The sequence below is a fragment of the Bombyx mori genome, chromosome 28 (genome assembly GCF_030269925.1).
Source record: "Bombyx mori chromosome 28, ASM3026992v2".
Taxonomy (NCBI): Eukaryota; Metazoa; Arthropoda; class Insecta; order Lepidoptera; family Bombycidae; genus Bombyx; species Bombyx mori.
Genome location: NC_085134.1, coordinates 9,465,025 through 9,483,590, shown reverse-complemented (window position 1 = coordinate 9,483,590; position 18,566 = coordinate 9,465,025). Strand labels below are relative to the sequence as shown.

General features: G+C 38.1%; 1 protein-coding gene across 1 annotated transcript in view; it reads right to left on the bottom strand.

Moving 5' to 3' along the window:
• Window positions 1-18,566, bottom strand: part of LOC101746558 (cell adhesion molecule Dscam2) — an 83,217-nt gene that overhangs the window by 50,894 nt on the left and 13,757 nt on the right. The window contains exons 3-8 of the mRNA XM_021346755.3: window positions 5,485-5,543; window positions 4,273-4,364; window positions 2,598-2,689; window positions 1,225-1,376; window positions 867-957; window positions 111-531 (exon numbers count right to left, since the gene is read on the bottom strand). Coding sequence (XP_021202430.2) covers window positions 111-531; window positions 867-957; window positions 1,225-1,376; window positions 2,598-2,689; window positions 4,273-4,364; window positions 5,485-5,543 — 907 coding nt within the window. The remainder of the gene's footprint in view (window positions 1-110; window positions 532-866; window positions 958-1,224; window positions 1,377-2,597; window positions 2,690-4,272; window positions 4,365-5,484; window positions 5,544-18,566) is intronic.

Below are 18,566 nucleotides of genomic sequence, written 5' to 3'. Positions count from 1 at the left end.
GCTCCGTAAAGGTCACGACCCTCAGCACTGAGGAACACGACGCAAGGAGGACGAGGAAATGACATTAGAATAACTCACCGTTATTGTGTAGTCGTATGCCTAAATCTTACCTTTAGATTGACAGGTATCTTCTTCCCATCTTTCAGCCAAGAATAATAAACGGGTGAATCACCGCTTTTTAGATTACAGTGTATCTGGACTATTTGGCCTTCGTGAAGGTCCGGAGCCAGCATGATTTCTTCTAGCTGAGGAGCCTCAACCACAAGCAGTTCAAAGGACCTCTTGGCCATTTCGCCAGACGGACTCTTCACTATACACGAGTACAAAGCACCGTTGTCGTTCTTAAAAACTTTTGGTATCTTGAGGATCCCATCAGTTATTGTCGGAGATTGTCTTCTTCCTCTTAATTTTGGTTTTCGGCCGTAAATTTCTTTACTGAAGCTCGTGTGGTTCGTGAATCTTTTGAAGCGATTTGTTTGTGTCGTTGTGTCCGCTATTATTTCTTTCCCTTTGAATTCCCAGGCAATTTCTCTGTTAGAGAATTAAAAGGACGGTTAAGGTTTGTTATTCAAAGAAGAAGATTCAGTTTGGCATAATGCTATTGAAATTTTAATGTGTCTATCAGACGATTACGTGATCGCCTTAAAAGAAAGAGTTCAGCTAACATAAAAATAATGTGGATAGATTATGTAGATGATAATTAAGGAATATGCATAGTTTGAAACTTGTAATCATAAAATTAATCCACATTATCTTTACATAGATTTTCTGTTCCAACTTGTCATTCTCGTTTGACGATTTGGCTCGAAAACGGGGGTTTTGTTTTGTTCTTATCACGATTTTACCAAAAACAAATGGAATTTTACCTAACTGGGTACCCATAGTAGGGGCATCGAAGTGTCACGCTCTGTCCGCTTTGAACCTTCAGTGGCGGCAGAGTTCTTATATACGGAGGACCTGGACAAAAAGGAAATAAAGCTACATTATACAAAAGCTGTCCTAAATAGTAATAAATGTGATTGTCTGAGCGGGTTGCTGTCGCCGTCTTAACTTCTTCTACAATGAAGCAACTTTTTTGATCTGATGTTCATCTCTCATGGGTTACAAACTCCTCATAAGTAAATGAAATGGCTGAATAAATCGATAATATTACATCGCGACTTCAGCTCAACAGGAAATCGATAAGTTGGAATTTAAATGGAATCTTGCACAAAAATATTTTACCGTATACATTAAGTCTGTCATGGTGAGCTATGCTATTGTCGGCGTGATGAGCGACACAGGAGAAGAGTCCTCCATCTTCGACCCTCGCGTGTGATATGTTCAGTTGCGTGGTTACGCTCCCGTCCGCTGTCATGGTTTGACCTATGCTGTATCTAAATTAAGGCATGGATTAGCGCCATAATGTTGTTTCCTTTTGCTAGAAATCGTAATAATTTACTTTTATAAAATAGCTAGCTGTACCCGCTCGCTTCGCTGGGCATAAAATTAACATTGTTATTTCTCACCCCCACAAAGGTTCTCATCATTAACGACCCCGCAACTGGTGTTGGGAGCCCAACACTCATATAAATATTAGCCTATCCATTAAGTACATGTATTTTCTACATGGATACCGAGTTTCAAGTCAATCGGATGCACGGTTCAGTAGTTATAACGGAACATCCGTAAATATAAATATATTAGTATAGATGAATGCGCATCCAAAAGTTCATACACAAAATACCTTATATTGATTGCTTGTTTTAATTCGAGGTGTTTCCCGAGCGCTATGACATATCCTTCTTCAAACGAGGCTTGTGGAGAGTACTTAACGATAGGCAGCGGCTTGGCTCTGCCCCTAGCATTGCTGAAGTCCATGGGTGACGGTAACTATCCACCATCAGATGGGCCGTATGCTCGTCTGCCTACAAGATCAATAAAAAAAATGGACACATAGGGTTTTTTTTTATTGCTTAGATTTGTGGACGAACTCACAGCCCACCTGATGTTAAGTGGTTACTGGAGCCCATAGACATCTACAACGTAAATGCGCCACACACCTTGAGATATAGTTCTAAGGTCTCAGTATAGTCACAACGGCTGCCCCACCCTTCAAACCGAAACGCATTACTGCTTCACGGCAGAAATAGGCGGGGTGGTGGTACCTACCCGTGCGGACTCACCTACTTACCACCTACCACCAGTAATTACAAGGGTGCTAACTAGATAACCTATTATCAAAATCAGTCCTATCAGATTTACAGTTCTTCCACAAAAATAAAAAAAGACAGAAAATATGACGAATTCACATTAAGAAAACGACGCGAATTTTCATGAAAATGCAATTTAAGTTTTTAACACATTTCTTTGATCACTATCAGTGAGCGCTAAAACTCTTTAAATATATCAAAAGTTCCTTCCCGTTTAACTCTTTATGATATTCATCACCGACAATCCCAAATGCGATATATTTTTTTTTTTTTTTTTTTTTTTTTATTGCCCTTGTAGGCAGACGAGCATACGGCCCACCTGATGGTGAGTGGTTACCGTCGCCCATGGACTTCAGCAATGCCAGGGGCAGAGCCAAGCCGCTGCCTACCGATCATCGTTCATACCTCGAATCAGTGTTGGAAGATATAACCAAACCGTCTCTCTCCCACACAAGTTTTGATGGATGCGGTCCGCTCACAGTACATTGAAAGTTTACCTGCGAGAAATAAATCATTTTATACGAGAAAAGCACAATACAATATCGTCTGTACGCTTTCTAAGGAACACACGGGATGTATTAGAATTGTGAGCGACAACGAAGATAAGTTACAGTGTTGGTAAATTCTGACACCGCAGCACTAAAAATCACATTAGAAATGTTTTGTGGTATGTTTTCCGCGTTACAATTGTGTTTTTCGTAGAATTTAAAGGTTGATTGGGAATATTCTAAATGAAGATGTTTGAGCAGCATTACTTTTAATGTGTTGGGTCTGAAAATTTATGTAGGACTAACGACTCGTCCTCGTTTCGCTTCGGAAACATTAAATTTTATTATTGATAGATGAGTCTCGCGATGTTACCCGCGGTTATTGTCGTATCGCAGGAGACGCCGCGGGGCGAAGCTAGTCTAAAAAAAGTAGCCTGCGTTTCTCCTTATATCATCAGCTACCTATCGGTGAAAGTCTCGTCAAAATCGGTCCAGCCATTCCAGAGATTAGCCGGAACAAACAGACAGACAGACAGACAGACAAAAATTGTAACAAATGTTATTTTGATGTATGTACCGTATATATATTCATATACATGTAGTAAAAAGCGGTTATTTCAATATTACAAACAGACACTCCAATTTTATTTATATGTATAGATGTATAGATGAGAGATGAGGCAAAGTGGAACTGTTTATTGAAGTGTACAAAAATCTATAATTTGAGATTACATTTGCGATGACATTAAAATTTACAATAAGCAGCACTTTGGCTCTGCCCCTGACATTGATGACGTCATGAGCGACAACTTCCACTCACCATTAGGTGGGCCGTATGCTTGTCTACATACAAGGGTAATAACAATAAAAATTACACTTTTTTTCGACATGTCGAGTGGAACGAAGATCTGTCGATAAAGCTGGCTAATTTTTTATTTTTTTATTTTTTTTATTGCCCTTGTAGGCAGACGAGCATACGGCCCACCTGATGGTGAGTGATTACCGTCGCCCATGGACTTCAGCAATGCCAGGGGCAGAGCCAAGCCGCTGCCTACCGTTTAATACTCTCCACAAGCCTCGTTTGAAGAAGGACATGTCATAGCGCTCGGGAAACACCGTGGAGGGGAGCTCATTCCATAGCCGGATGGTTCGTGGCAAAAAAGACCTCTGGAAACGCACTGTGGATGACCGCAGTGGCTCCAGGTAGTATGGATGAACTCTACTCCGGTGGCGGGCGGTGCGATGGTAAAAACGAGATGCCGGTATCATCTCGAACAATTCCTCAGAGCACTCCCCATGGAACATACGGTACAAAATACAGAGGGAACTGAAGTCCCTCCGCAGACCCAGAGGTTCCAATTCTTCATTTTTACTGGTGGTAGGACCTCTTCTGAGTCCGCACGGATATCTCGAGGTGACTGGCGCATTTACGTTGTGGATGTCTATGGGCTCCAGTAACAACTTGAAGATTTTAATGTAACTCAGAATTGGAGGACAAATAAGGAAATGCAGTGAAATATGGTGAGGACATTTAAGGTCATTTTAATAACATGGTGTTGGATAAATTTTTATTTTTGCTACTTCACACTTACGTCAACTCCTGGTGTGACGGTTGTCTCACTGAAGTACTGCGATAAGATCATTTGCAAGCTTCTCTTATGACGAGTCTTAGTAGATCTTAAATCTGCAATAACAGCTTTTGTTTTATTATTATTATAAATTTTTTTTTTTTCAGATAATAATCCATATTAATGTTAGTAGCAGTGATCTCTTAAAAATATGTTAGTAAGGGCACAGTAATAAAAGAAAACAACAAAATATATACTACATACGAATGCAATAGCGGCATTACGAGCAAATTTTGTGGACCTCTCTGCAATGATTGAGAAAAGGTCCATCTAATCTAGAAAATATCTAGAAATTATAAGAATAATTAAGAATCATCATCATCATTATCCTGCCCTTCTCCCAGTCACCTGGGGTCGGGGCAACATGTTTTCTCCTTCCACACTTCTCTATCATATACCATTTCTTCGTTCACTCCCCTCTTACCCATATCGTCTTTCACGCAATCCATCCATTTCTTCTTAGGTCTACCTCTTCTTCTATATCCTTCCACATTCATAGTTAACTCTCTCTTACCAAACTCATTTTCATTTCGTCTCATAACAAGAATAATTAAGAATAATCTAGAAATTATAAGAATATATATATCTAATCTAGAAATTTTAAGCGCCTGGATTCGCCTGAACGCTATCAAGATTCTGTGGCCTAATGGATAAGGTCTGCGTATTATCATATTCAAATCCAATGACGAAAATTTTGCTGACAAATTCTCATTTAAATCGTGCACTTTTGAATTTCTCAAGCCGAAAACTTTCTTAGTGCGTATTAATTATTAATTCAGTATCACAATAAAAGTATTTCGATACAGTTGGGGTTTCGATCTAGAGACTCTGCTCTGACTACAATTACTGGTGGTAGGACTTCTTGTGAGTCCGCATGGGTAGGTACCACCGCCCTGCCTATTTCTGCCGCGAAGCAGTAATGCGTTTCGGTTTGAAGGGTGGGGCAGCCGTTGTAACTATACTGAGACCTCAGAACTTATATCTCAAGGTGGGTGGCGCATTTACGTTGTAGATGTCCATGGGCTCCTGTAACCACTTAACACCAGGTGAGCTGTGAGCTCGTCCACCCATCTAAGCAATAACAAAATCTAATCATAGATAGTAATTTCGCGTTATTTTATGAATAATAAAAGTCCTTTTTTTTATAAATAGGCCAGTGAGAAGAATTTTTTATACCTGACAGCAGCGTGGTCGCGTTTTGGCAAACCCCGTTTTCATTCGGAGCACTATAAAATCTGAAACAAAAAACATCTCGTTCAAGACCAATTATTTTTAATGATCGGAAATCGAATCTTTGTTAATATTATTAAAATCTTTTCTGATTTTAGTGCTTTTTGTTGAGAATCGATATCAATTAGACGTTTTTTTAGATCTCTATTTTAATGAACATTTTCGTGATGTCTGGTTAATAATGCATCTTTGTTAGATACCACTGTTGGTGGGCTTTTATTAATTGTAATATTAAATGTGAATATATTATTTGTATTGCATAATCTAAAGATTGTCTTAGTTTCCAAACCTTTCGATTTGGAAGGAAGGATTACTTGAGGCTCTCCAGAAGCTCGGAGGACCTTTCTCGAGTTTCTCCAGGACAGATGGCAGAGCCAAGAGGAGACACTTTTCAAGCCCGATCGATTGGCGCGAGAGAGGGACATGTCGATGGTACTCGTACATACCCGGGCGGACTTATATTAATTATGGACATTATAATTTTTGGTTATTTGTATTTTATTACACAATGCCTTATACGGCATCCCTTCATTCGTGAATGTGTGTTATATAAGTATGCATGTACCACCGTCCTGCCTATTTCTGCCGTGAAGTAGTAATGCGTTTCGGTGTGAAGGGCGGGGCAGCCGTTGTAACTATACTGAGACCTTAGAACTTATCTCTCAAGGTGGGTGGCGCATTTAGGTTGTAGATGTCCATGGGCTCCAGTCCAGCTCGACCCATCAATGTAATAAAAAACTATACCTACGGTATTTGAACATCGAAACAGTCGCATCGCTTGGTATTGGTACAACAGCCTCATTTCTTTTAGGCCACGACGAAAAAACCAATTACAAATGATTGGAGATTTCTGTATAACCTCATTCCATTTAAAGCAATTTGTTTTTTTTTGCGAAAAAAATCTGGGCGTTGAAATAGATTTCTACCGAATAATTTTCCTCAATAGCGGTCACAAAGCGTACCTGAGCCGTAAGCTCTACCTCCGCCGGCAATCGTTGCAATTGAGCGAAGCTTTAGAACTACCAGGAAGCTCACAGTTGAACTTGAATACGCAAGATAAGATCATCTGCGTGGATTGGCAATAATGAAAAAAATTTTATTCATCAAATAGGTATGTAAATCATCGCGGCCAAGTATAAGATATCATTATATTTCTATCAAGTGTGACTGTACCGATATGCAAATCCTGCAAAAGATATTGAACTTAAGAAATAAATACCTATGAGGCAAAAGTTCGCAAACTACTTTTTTTTTATGGTTTAGACGGGTGGACGAGCCCACCTGGTGTTAAGTGGTTACTGGAGCCCATAGACATCCTCAACGTAAATGAGCCATCCACCTTGACATAAAAGTTCCAAGGTCTCAAGTATAGTTACAACGGCTGCCCCACCCTTCAAACCGAAACGCATTACTACTTCACGGCAGAAATAGGCGAATCGTATAGAAATAGCGTATGACATTCCCACGACTTCGGCGAGTTCATTGGTAACTCATATCTTGAGATTCGTCAATAGAATTCAGCTGTAAAACATGCCATATTGGACATCTATACGTCCATACTACAAAATATATATAATTTTTTTTTTTACAAAATACAGACAAATTGTTCTCCCTTCATCTTCCTAATACATTATTATTTACCTTTGGAGAAAACCTAACTTGTAGAAAAGTGGTTTAACCGAACTAAATTTTAGCCAGATTTCTTGTGTTCTATGTTACCTAGCATTATGTTTTGGAACGAAGTTCCTTATGGGACGATGCGGTAGGAGTACCCTAACCGAGAAAAAACGTCCGTAACGTAAGATTTTTATTAGTAACTAGCTGACCTGGCAGACTTAGTAGTGCCTCAATCGATAAATAAAATACCGACGGGGGACACATCAAAGGAAAAACAAAATTGTTATTTTTATTTAATTCCGAGCATTTTCATATTTATCTACCTTTTAAACCTTCTCTGGACTTCCACAAATAATTCAAGACCAAAATTAGCCAAATCGGTTCAGCCATTCTCGAGTTTTAGCGAGACTAACGAACAGCAATTCATTTTTATATATAGAGATGCACACAGTGTACGTCTTAACTTTGTAATAACGTACAAAAAATAACATATTTTTTTTATCATTCATTGACCACGATCTTATAGCGTTCGTTTGGGCAACACACTAACTCTTATGCAAACAACCGTGAATGAAGTGTACCACAATAAGTTCTCACGTTACCGAATGACCGTGGGTTGTTGCGAAACATCCAGTTTTATTTTCTTTATACCTCGAATAGAACTTAAAATTAATATTTTTATAATAAGGAACTTCGTTCCTATCCGGTGTCCCACGACACCTCACACCTTTTTATAGCTACACCACTTTAAAATAAGACTTCACACTTAAAAATAAAACTTCTAATCATGTTCACATTTCATACGAACCCCTGACACGACTGAATATCCAGTTACAAAGGGTTCGACTTCAAAGGCCGTAGAGGCGAATGTGGATCTTTGGGGCGCCCTTACAAGTTCAAAAGATACATCGAATGGCTGGTCGAGTTTCAGTTCATATTAATTAATAGCCAGTTTCGTGTAATTGTCAAATTTATTAGCAAAGTTAAGCGCTGAAGTTTTACAAAAGTGCCTTTGTTTATAACGTACCGATATGAGCAGATTCTAATCATTTATCTCGTAAAGGAATCATGTGTTCCCATTTAAGTGTAAGGATCTCTTGTAATACAATTAAACAAGAGTCATTTGCAATTTGGAGTGAACAAGGAAAAGGGAATGAGACCAATCATACATAATCTATCTATCTATCTATCTATCTATCTATCTATATAATATATAAAAATGAATTGATGTTCGTTAGTCTCGCTAAAACTCGAGAACGGCTGGACCGGTTTGGCTAATTTTGGTCTTAAATCATTTGTGAAAGTCCAGAGAAGGTTTAAAAGGTATATAAATATAAAAATTCTCGGAATTAAATAAAAATAACAATTTTTTTTTTCCTTTGATGTATCCCCCATCGGACGAATTCCTTTGGATTGTTTTAAGTTTATTTTATACAAAAGTTTAGGTCTTTTATTTATCGATTGAGGCACTACGAAGTGTGCCGGGTCGGCGAGTGTGTCATAAAAACAGCTACGTAAGCATACCACTCTGGCACAAGAATTAATAGAAACTGTTGCAGACCATTGGGAAACTGCTCTAAAGAAGACAAGGAAAAAGCATATACTACAAACACTATACTTAAATCTATGTTTATTAGATGGAAAGATCATGTATATTACTTATTTAATTAATTAACGCATGTGCCATGAAATACGGAAAGTCCCATCACCATTCCTTACCTCGAATCACCATAAGTGAACCACAGAAGAAAGCAATTGCAAACAGGATTTAAAAATAGCCTTGTAAAAGTCGACATTCCATATTCTCTAGTTCCAAATCAAATTAAAACGTACTACTACTGGCGGTAGGACGTCTTGTGAGTCCGCGTCTTGTGGGTACCACCACCCTGCTTATTTCTGTCGTGAAGCCACGCATCATACTCTATGATCTGTGCATGAAGCAGTAATGCGTTTCGGTTTGAAGGGTGGGGTAGCCGTTGTACTGTAAAAACGGAGACCTTAGAACTCATGTCTCAAGGTAGGTACCGACATTTACGTTGTAAATATCTATGGGCTCCGGTGACCACTTAATATCAAATGGGCCGTGAGCTCGTCCACCCAACTAAGCAATAAAAAAAACTTTCTTGTATTTACTGTGTTGTTCTACTCAAATATATTTGGCGACATCGAATTAAATTATTATTATAGAAATTTCATAATTTTAATAGATTCTCAATTTTTACATCAGTCAATTTGTTGTTGAAAATATCAATCGGCCAAAAAATAGAATACTAATTTTGTATGAGCTAAAGGTAGTTCAGAAATTATAGCCCGTTACAATATTTCCTTCCGTGTATTTTCGAACTCTAAGAACCACTCTAATTTGTATATGTGACCATTACGACAATGACAATGTTAATAAAAGTCTATTCAGATCCAACAAGTTGGACATAAATAATCCGAGAGATTTATTCCATGAGGTATACTTCTGTGTCGCCTATTTTATTGTCACGATAAAACCCTTGTGGTCGTCCCCTACCATTGTATTTTTTTTTACTGTTCATAATAAATTTGTCACTGTAACATTTTGTTTTGATCTTTATCACACGATAGTATTGCCATATTTGAAGTCGTCATGACCTAATGGATAAGTCGTCCGGATCATTCGTATCTAGCGATGCACTGGTGTTCGAATCCCGTTGGCGGATACTAATTTTTCTAATGAAATACGTACTTAACAAATGTTCACGATTGGCTTCCACGGTGAAGGAATAACATCGTGTAATAAAAATCAAACTCGGAAAATTATAATTTGCGTAATTACTGGTGGTAGGTACTCTTGTGAGTCCGCACGGGTAGGTACTACCGTTCTGCCTACTTCCGCCGTGAAGCAGTAATGCCTTTCGGTTTGTAGGGTGGGGCAGCCGTTGTAACTATACTCAACCCTACAACTTATATCTCAAGGTGGGTGGCGCATTTACGTTATAGATGTCTATGGGCTCCAGTAACCACTTAACACCAGATGGGCTGTGAGCTCGTCCACCCATCTAAGCAATAAAAAAAGTAGTTCGCGAACTTGTGCCTCGTGGGTACTTATTTCTTAAGTTCAATATCAATTCTTGTCTACCTATGATGCTGTGTTTTGATATTCATTTGCATACTGACTTATTAGGGTAGGCGAAACAATGTCTCAAAATTTGTTAAGAACCAAGTGTATGTTCGTCAACCGGCAACGTCATTAAGATCGTACGCCTTAAGAAATAAGATCGATTTTCATTTGCTTCGGAAATTCGGCCAATAATTAAAATCTGCATAGTGAGTGCAATTAGTATTGTGGATTATAGCTGTCCGGAATCTTAATATTTTGCGATCAGTAAATATAGGTACATTCTGAAATCTTTTTTCATTCGCGAAATATCTCGATCATAATCGAGTTCTCATAGTAATGGTTGAAAGTACAATATCCCTCGAGGGTCGTTGTTTAGAGTGTTTCTCACTTCCCTGTCCCTGTTATTGTATATTACACCTTATTTTTATGAGCTTTTATTGCGGGCTTTACGATACTGAGGATATCTGCATGAGCTTTTCCGAATTAAGTCTGACTGTGAAGTTTTTAGCTTTATTTATAGAGATTAAGTAGCCGTTGAATCTCTTTTGCTTGTCGCGAACACAGAAACTTAATTTGTATTAGCTTATTTTCTGTAAAAAATACTGACTATGCAAAACTCGCATTAAGGTATCACAGGGCGAGAGCTTATTATATCAGACCTGTTATTTGGAGCTTAAACTAAATAATGAGACCATCCAATCTTTATGTGTTTAAGAGTTAAACTCTGTAAAAGCTTAATAACTCATATTACGTTCAATGTATTTTTTTTATTGCTTAGATGGGTGGACTAGCTCACAGCCCGCCTGGTGTTAAGTGGTTACTGGAGCCCATAGACATCTACGACGTAAATGCGCCACCCACCTTGAGATATAAGTTCCAAGGTCTCAGTATAGTTATTGGCGCATAGCGCGAAGATTGGACGGCCGATGAGGCAGAAAGATTTTTCAGTGGAGACCACTTAGTGGCAAGCGCAGTGTGGGTCAGAAGGATTGACGACCTAGTGAAATCACTGGGTCGCGTTGGATGCACTTGGCAACAGACCGGCCGCACTGGACATCAATTGGAGAGTCCTACGGTCAGCAGTGGACAGCTATAGGCTGAGATGATGATAATGACGATGATGACGCTTTGATTTTGTGGGGCGATTGTTGATGAATCAAACTTCTATACATTTTTACTAGAAGTCTATGGATACCAGGATATTACATTTTTTTTATTGGCCTTTTAGGCAGACGGGCATACGCCCCACCTGATTGATAGTGAGTGGTTACCGTCGCCTATGGACTTCAGCAATGCCAGGGCCAGAGCCGAGCCGCTGCCTACCGCTTAATACTCTCCACAAGCCTCGTTTGAAGAAGGACATGTCATAGCGCTCGGGAAACACCGTGGAGGGGAGCTCATTCCATAGCCGGATGGTACGTGGCAAAAAAGACCTCTGGAAACGCACTGTGGATGACCACAGTGGTTCCAGGTAGGAGTGGGTAATATCGGTTTTGCCGCGTATCGAATCGTATCTATACATCGAGGATCAATATCGGATATTGAATCTATATATTTTCTGAATCTATATATTGATGGATGCTAGTAGATTTTCTCGATTCATGATATTTGAGATTTGAAACGATACGCTGATATAATATCGTAGTAGATATAGATTTAAGTCAACGTTATACGGTTGGTTTTCTGATATCAATTTATAATATGATTTTAAAGTAATAAAAAGAACATGAAAATAAAAATATCAAAAAAACTTTCCTTCATGCTTTTATCAGGCTTAGGACTGGCTACATTATTTTCAGTTTTTAGTATTTTGTATCTTAATTTAAAATTACAAAATATACCAAAAGAGTGTAGATTTCAAAAGTTTAATACAAACACAAGAAATAAACTCAATTATTTGGATTCAACTAAAAATAGAAAAATGTGTATCACAGTGGATGCGCGTGCCGCACGTCGTTCAGTCGGAGTCGTGTTTTGTCTACTTACGAGTTAGTGAAGTACCCTACATTAATTGTGATCATAGTGTATTTAAATAGGGCTACTCCTGGAAACAGGAGCCCCTACAAAAATAATGTTTAGTCACCCAACGTCCCAAAAACCAACAACGTCACAACCCACAATGATGCCATCAACACCCAAACCATCAAGTTATGCCAACGTAACGTCTTCAACATGTTTTCCAAAAAAAGATCAAGCCATAATATTGGATTCTATTGACGGAATAACCCTTAAAGAGTATCTTGTTGCCTTATCAGCTATAACACCAGCCGCAAACATTCGTTTTATATCACGCATATCGAATGCTAGAATATGCATTTATTTAGACTCTAAGAAAACGGCCGACAACTTAATCGATAAAAAAGTAAAAGTTAACATAAAATCCAACGCACTCGAAATAAAACCGTTAATTACAAGAAATAAAAGAATCGTCCTATCTAACGTCTGTCCAGTCATTCCTAATCATATTATAGAACAAAAATTTGAAGAACTACGCATAAAGATTATGTCACCTATAACCTTCATGAAAATTGGTGTGAGTGACCCAGGCTTCTCACACATTTTGAGTTTTAGGCGACAACTTTTTATTAGTCCCGAGGACGAAATTCACCTGCCAGAATCTTTTCAAGTAACATTCGAAGGAACCAACTATTGGATTTATACTTCTACCGATGCTTTGAAATGTTTTTCTTGTAATTCATTAGGTCATTTAGCCAAGAATTGCACACAAAATGAACAAAACTTAGAAAAAGAAACTGACAATGAAATAACTGAATCTTTCAATGAGTTACAAGGTTTCTCCTTACCGACCCCATTAAAAGGAAAAAAACGAATTCACTCACCTACCATAACCGAATCTTCAAAAACTGGAATCAATGAAGAACTACAAAATGATGAATCAGATAAGATGGAATTTGAGACTGATGAAACAGGAAGCAATATCTCAATAGAAGATAATGTTGACATAAACAAGAAAACACAAAAAAAATTAAAGAAAACTGACACCCGGACTAATGAGGAAATTTGGGACAATATTCGTGAAAATATGACAGATTTAATTAAAGAAAATTCCTTCCCTATCAATTTAGACCAATTTATCAGTTTATTAGAAAACTCAAGTGGAAAACAAAATGTTAGAGAATTAGTATTTTCATATACAGATAATGTTAAAGATCTCATAAAAATGTGCAACAAACTACATAGTAAAATGAACAAAAGTTTGAAAAATAGATGTTCACGCCTATCTAGGAAACTACATGAATTGCTAAACCCTAACCCTATCTTGATGTCAGACAGAGACGAATAAAAAACTTTATTTTCACACAAATAGGAAATAATTTATACACACAACAACAATATATATTTATACACACTATAACAAACTATATACTAAAATAATTAATATAAATTTCTATATCTGATTAGAATGGATATTTTGCAGTGGAATATCAATGGCTATTTCAAGAGACTTGAAAATATTAAATTATTGGTAAATCATACATGGCCAACATGTATCTGTTTTCAAGAAACTAATTTTAGCTCCAACTATTGCGCTTTTATGTCAGGATATGAAAAGTTTTATAGAAATCGAACACAGAGTGGTAGGGCTAGTGGTGGAGTAGTCATTTATATTAAACCTCATACAATTCCTGAGGAAATAAAATTAAACACAAACCTTGAAGCAATAGCAATAAAAATTAAATTTCCATTTTCAATTACAATGTGTAACATATATATACCGAATAGTCATCGATTAGATAAACAAGAATTTAATAAGCTCATTGAGCAACTACCAAAACCCTATATAATTTTAGGTGATTTTAACAGCCATCATTTTTATTGGGGCTCGAACAAATGTGATAGTAGAGGTAAAATAATAGCAGAATGGCTCGATGAAAATGATAATGTTGCTTTATTAAATAATGGACAACCCACCCATTTTGATAGTAATACTGGTCGCACTAGTAATATAGACCTCTCAATGGCTTCACAAAATATAATGTCATATTTTGAATGGAATGCCTTAGATGATTTATATGATAGTGACCATTTTCCAATTTTAATTAAATCTCAAATCTCTAATGATAATGTCCCAGAAAATATTAAAGTACCACAAAAATGGAAGACTGATAAAGCCAATTGGATTATGTTTAGTGAAGAGATTAATAAATATATTACAGAATTACCTGCTTTAAATATAGATACGCCTAAATATTCTGTCAATGAATACCTTGAAAAATTTACTGAAGTTATTCTTAAAGCAGCACAAAAATCTATACCTAAAACGTTCGGGATATTAAGAAAAAATAACTTACCTTGGTGGACAGATGAATGTAAAACTGCAACTAAAGAAACTAAAAAAGCATTTAAACTGTTTAAGCGATATGCCAGAAATGAACCTAATTCAAATTACAAAATTGATTATAAAAAAAAACGAGCTTATTGCAGAAGACTAGTTAAAGAAAATAGAAAAAAATATTGGGAAAATTGGGTCTCATCTATAAATAATAATACTCTTGTGGGTGATATATGGAAAAAGATACAAAAACTTAGTCATCGAAACACTAAATTTAATAATATAGTTCTAGAAAAAAATAATGGATCATTTACATCTAATCCTGTGGAAATTTCTAACTTATTGGCGAAAACATTTGCTACAAATTCTAGCTCTGAAAATTATGATCCAAAATTCCTTGATAACAAAAACTATCAAGAGACATATTCAAACTTTAATATTACTGAAAACTCTAACCCAATTAATGATGACATAACGTTACATGAATTGATACAAGTAATTACTCAATCAAAACTCCAGCCCTGGACCAGATAATATACCAAACATTATAATTAAGCATTTACCTGCGAGGGCATTAGAATATTTACTTCAACTTTATAATTTTGTATATAAAAAACAAGTATTCCCAGACAGTTGGAGAGAAGCTTTGGTTATTCCAATTTTAAAACCAGGCAAAATACCAAGTTTGCAATCCAGCTATAGACCCATATCTTTGACATGCAATATGTGTAAAATACTGGAAAAAATAATCAGCAAAAGAATCAGGTGGTATGTGGAAACCAATAAATATCTTTCAGCGTTTCAGTATGGTTTTCGGCAATACAGATCAACAACTGACTATTTGATCAATATTGAAAGTGAAATACTCGATAGTTTTGCAAATAGTAATTATTCAGTGGTAGTAGCCTTAGATATCGAAAAGGCATATGAAATGGTGTGGAAGCACAGAGTTCTGAAGTTATTACAGAATATTAACATTGTTGGCAATACTTTAGCTTTTATCAGGAACTTTCTCTCAAGTAGAACGATGAAAGTCAGAATTAACGACTACATGTCTGATCCTGTCCCTATAGAAAATGGACTACCCCAAGGTTCAGTACTAAGTGTTATTTTATTTTTAGTGGCCATAAATGACGTTCTTAATAATATTGAAAAACCAGTGAAGGGTTTCCTATTTGCCGATGACCTTACAATAATTTGTAGTGGCGGAACATTATGCCCTACCTTGAAGCTTATTCAAAATACACTTAATAATTTACAGGAATGGTCAGAAAGAGTTGGATTTAAATTTTCTAAAACAAAAACGGAATTTATGATATTTACAAATAAAAGAAAAGTATTTAGAAACACACAATTAACCTTAAATAATCATAGTATTAAAGAAGTAAGCAATTTAAAAATTTTAGGTTTGATATTTGATAAAAAACTGTCATGGAATACACACATAAATAACCTTAAATCAGAATGTTATAAAAGACTAAACATAATAAAGTCCTTATCATCCACTGGATGGGGGTCAGAAAAAAGTTGCTTAATTAATATATATCGTACTCTGATCAGGCAGAAAATAGATTATGGCTGCATTATTTATGATTCCGCCAAAAAACGAACACTAAATTCCTTAGAAAGTATCCAAAATACTGCTCTTCGTCTAAGTATTGGTGGTTTTAGAACAAGCCCCATTAAATGTATCCTAGTTGAAGCTGGTGAAATGCCATTAGAATTGAGAAGGAAACAACTTATACTTACATATGTAACAAATATATTAACTCAACCTGAAAATCCCACCTACCATTATTACACTAAAGTAACAGCAGTTGACACTGAATATGAACTCAAACCTAATTTACCTCAACCCTTACGAATCAGAGCAGTCAAATACTTAGATGAATTGAATCTTAAAATTCCAAAATTATTTACAAAAAAACTACTTACTTCTGGTCCATGGGAAAACTTAGAATTGCCAGTTAACCTTGAATTAGCCAACTATAAAAAAGGTGATACCCCTCAGTGTATATATAAAAACTTATTTTGTGAAATTAATGATAGATATAGAGGTTACAAAATTTATTACACAGATGGTTCTGTAAAAGATGGACATTCAGGTTGTTCAGTAGTATCTGCTAATAATTACTACAGGTATAGACTAGTAAATTTTAATTCTATATTCAGTTGTGAGGGAATAGCTATCCTTTTTTTTTTTTTTTTTTTTTTTACCTATGCTGATAGCCTTGAGAGGCTATTTCAGCTTCACCCTAACGTTAGTAGGTGAGCTCGCGGGGCTCAACCGGAGAGTTGCTAACACTGACCCTAGCAAGAGCAGTGCTTCGCAGAATCTACCACCGGATCGGAAACGCGACCCACTGAGAAGATCCGGCGAGAAACTCAGTGGGCTGTGTCTATGGGTTAGTTCGCTCGTCGAGCCCTTCGTCGCAAGCGACGGGTTCGACGAGGACGGTGACCGGTGCTTGTGGTGCCTAAAAGCACCGTTAATGGATCAGGAGGATCCGTAATGACGTGCTTTGGGCGACGTCGACGGTTTACCATTCGGTCTACTGGGTCGGGTATGTAATTTCCAGCGGCTACGATGAGAGGGTTCTCATGTCGTGCCGCCTTCTCAAAATGGCGCAGTGATGCCGACTGTAGATACTTACTAAGGGAGTCGAGCTCCAGGTCATCGTGGAGATCCACATTCCTAAGGAACCATGGTGCTCCGACGGCTATCCTGCAGAATCGTGATTGAATAACCTGAAGGGATTTCAAGTGGGTGCGGGCTGAGTGAGCGAACACTACGCTTGCATACGTCATGACGGGGCGTATACAAGTTTTGTAGAGAGTTACCTTATTGCGGAGGGACAGTTTGCTTCGACTACAAAGCATTGGATAGAGTCGTCCTAGAATAAACGCGGCGCGGTCGCGTACCGTTTTTATATGGGGACGGAATGTCATCCCTCTGTCGAGGGTGACGCCTAGATATTTGACCTTCGAGACCCACGGTATGGGCTGGCCAAAGAGAGTGATGGGACTAACGGCGGAGGTGTTTGCGCGCCTACTACGGAGTGGGATGCTCGAAGTGATGTTCGGAGGGCGACCCCTTTTGAAGAGCACCGCTGCGCTTTTCGTGGGGTTGATGTCTATTCGCCACTTCCGGAACCACTGTCCCATGGTGGCTACTGCGATCTGGAGTCGCCGATGAAGCAGCGACATCTTCCTACACGAGTAGTAGATAGCCGTGTCATCGGCGAAGAGCGCTAGATGGGTCTCCGGAGACCGGGGTATATCATTGATATACAAACTAAATAATAACGGGGAGAGCGCGGAGCCTTGCGGGACTCCGGCAGTCAGTTGACGGGGACGAGAACGAGTTCCCTCTACTCGATATCGAAACGAACGGTTCGACAAGAAGTCTCGTATGATGAGCACGAGTCTGTCTGGCACTCCCATGTTGTACAGTTTGTAAATTAAACCGTTGTGCCAGACTTTGTCGAACGCCTTCGCGATGTCGAAGAAGAGGGCGCCGGTCGGGATTTGTTTACGCCTATTTAGTCCTATCAGAATGTGCTCCGTGAGGCGGTGCACTTGTTGTACGCACGAGTGCTTAGAGCGGAATCCGAACTGTTCGTCTATGAGAATTTTGTTCGCGGTAACAAAATCCCAGAGGCGTTTCCTAAGGAGCCGTTCGTAAATTTTTCCTATCGTCGAGAGGAGACTAATCGGACGGTAACTAGAAGTTTCGTTTGTCGGTTTGCCCGGCTTATGTATACCGATAACGTTCGCTTCTTTCCACACCGCGGGAAAGATGCAGTGCGTCATAGCGGCATTTAAAATTGTAGCCAACATTGCTATCAGTTGGACTGGCAAGAGTTTTAGCGCGCGGTTATGGATGCCGTCGGAGCCGGGTGCCTTCCTAGGTTGGAGGTTGTGGATCGCGTCTCTAACTTCGTCAGTAGTAATGGGGGGTAACGCGTCCGAGGGCGGCAGGGAAGCTCTGCGCTCGACCTCCCTGTCGACTAACTCGGTGTGTTCGGG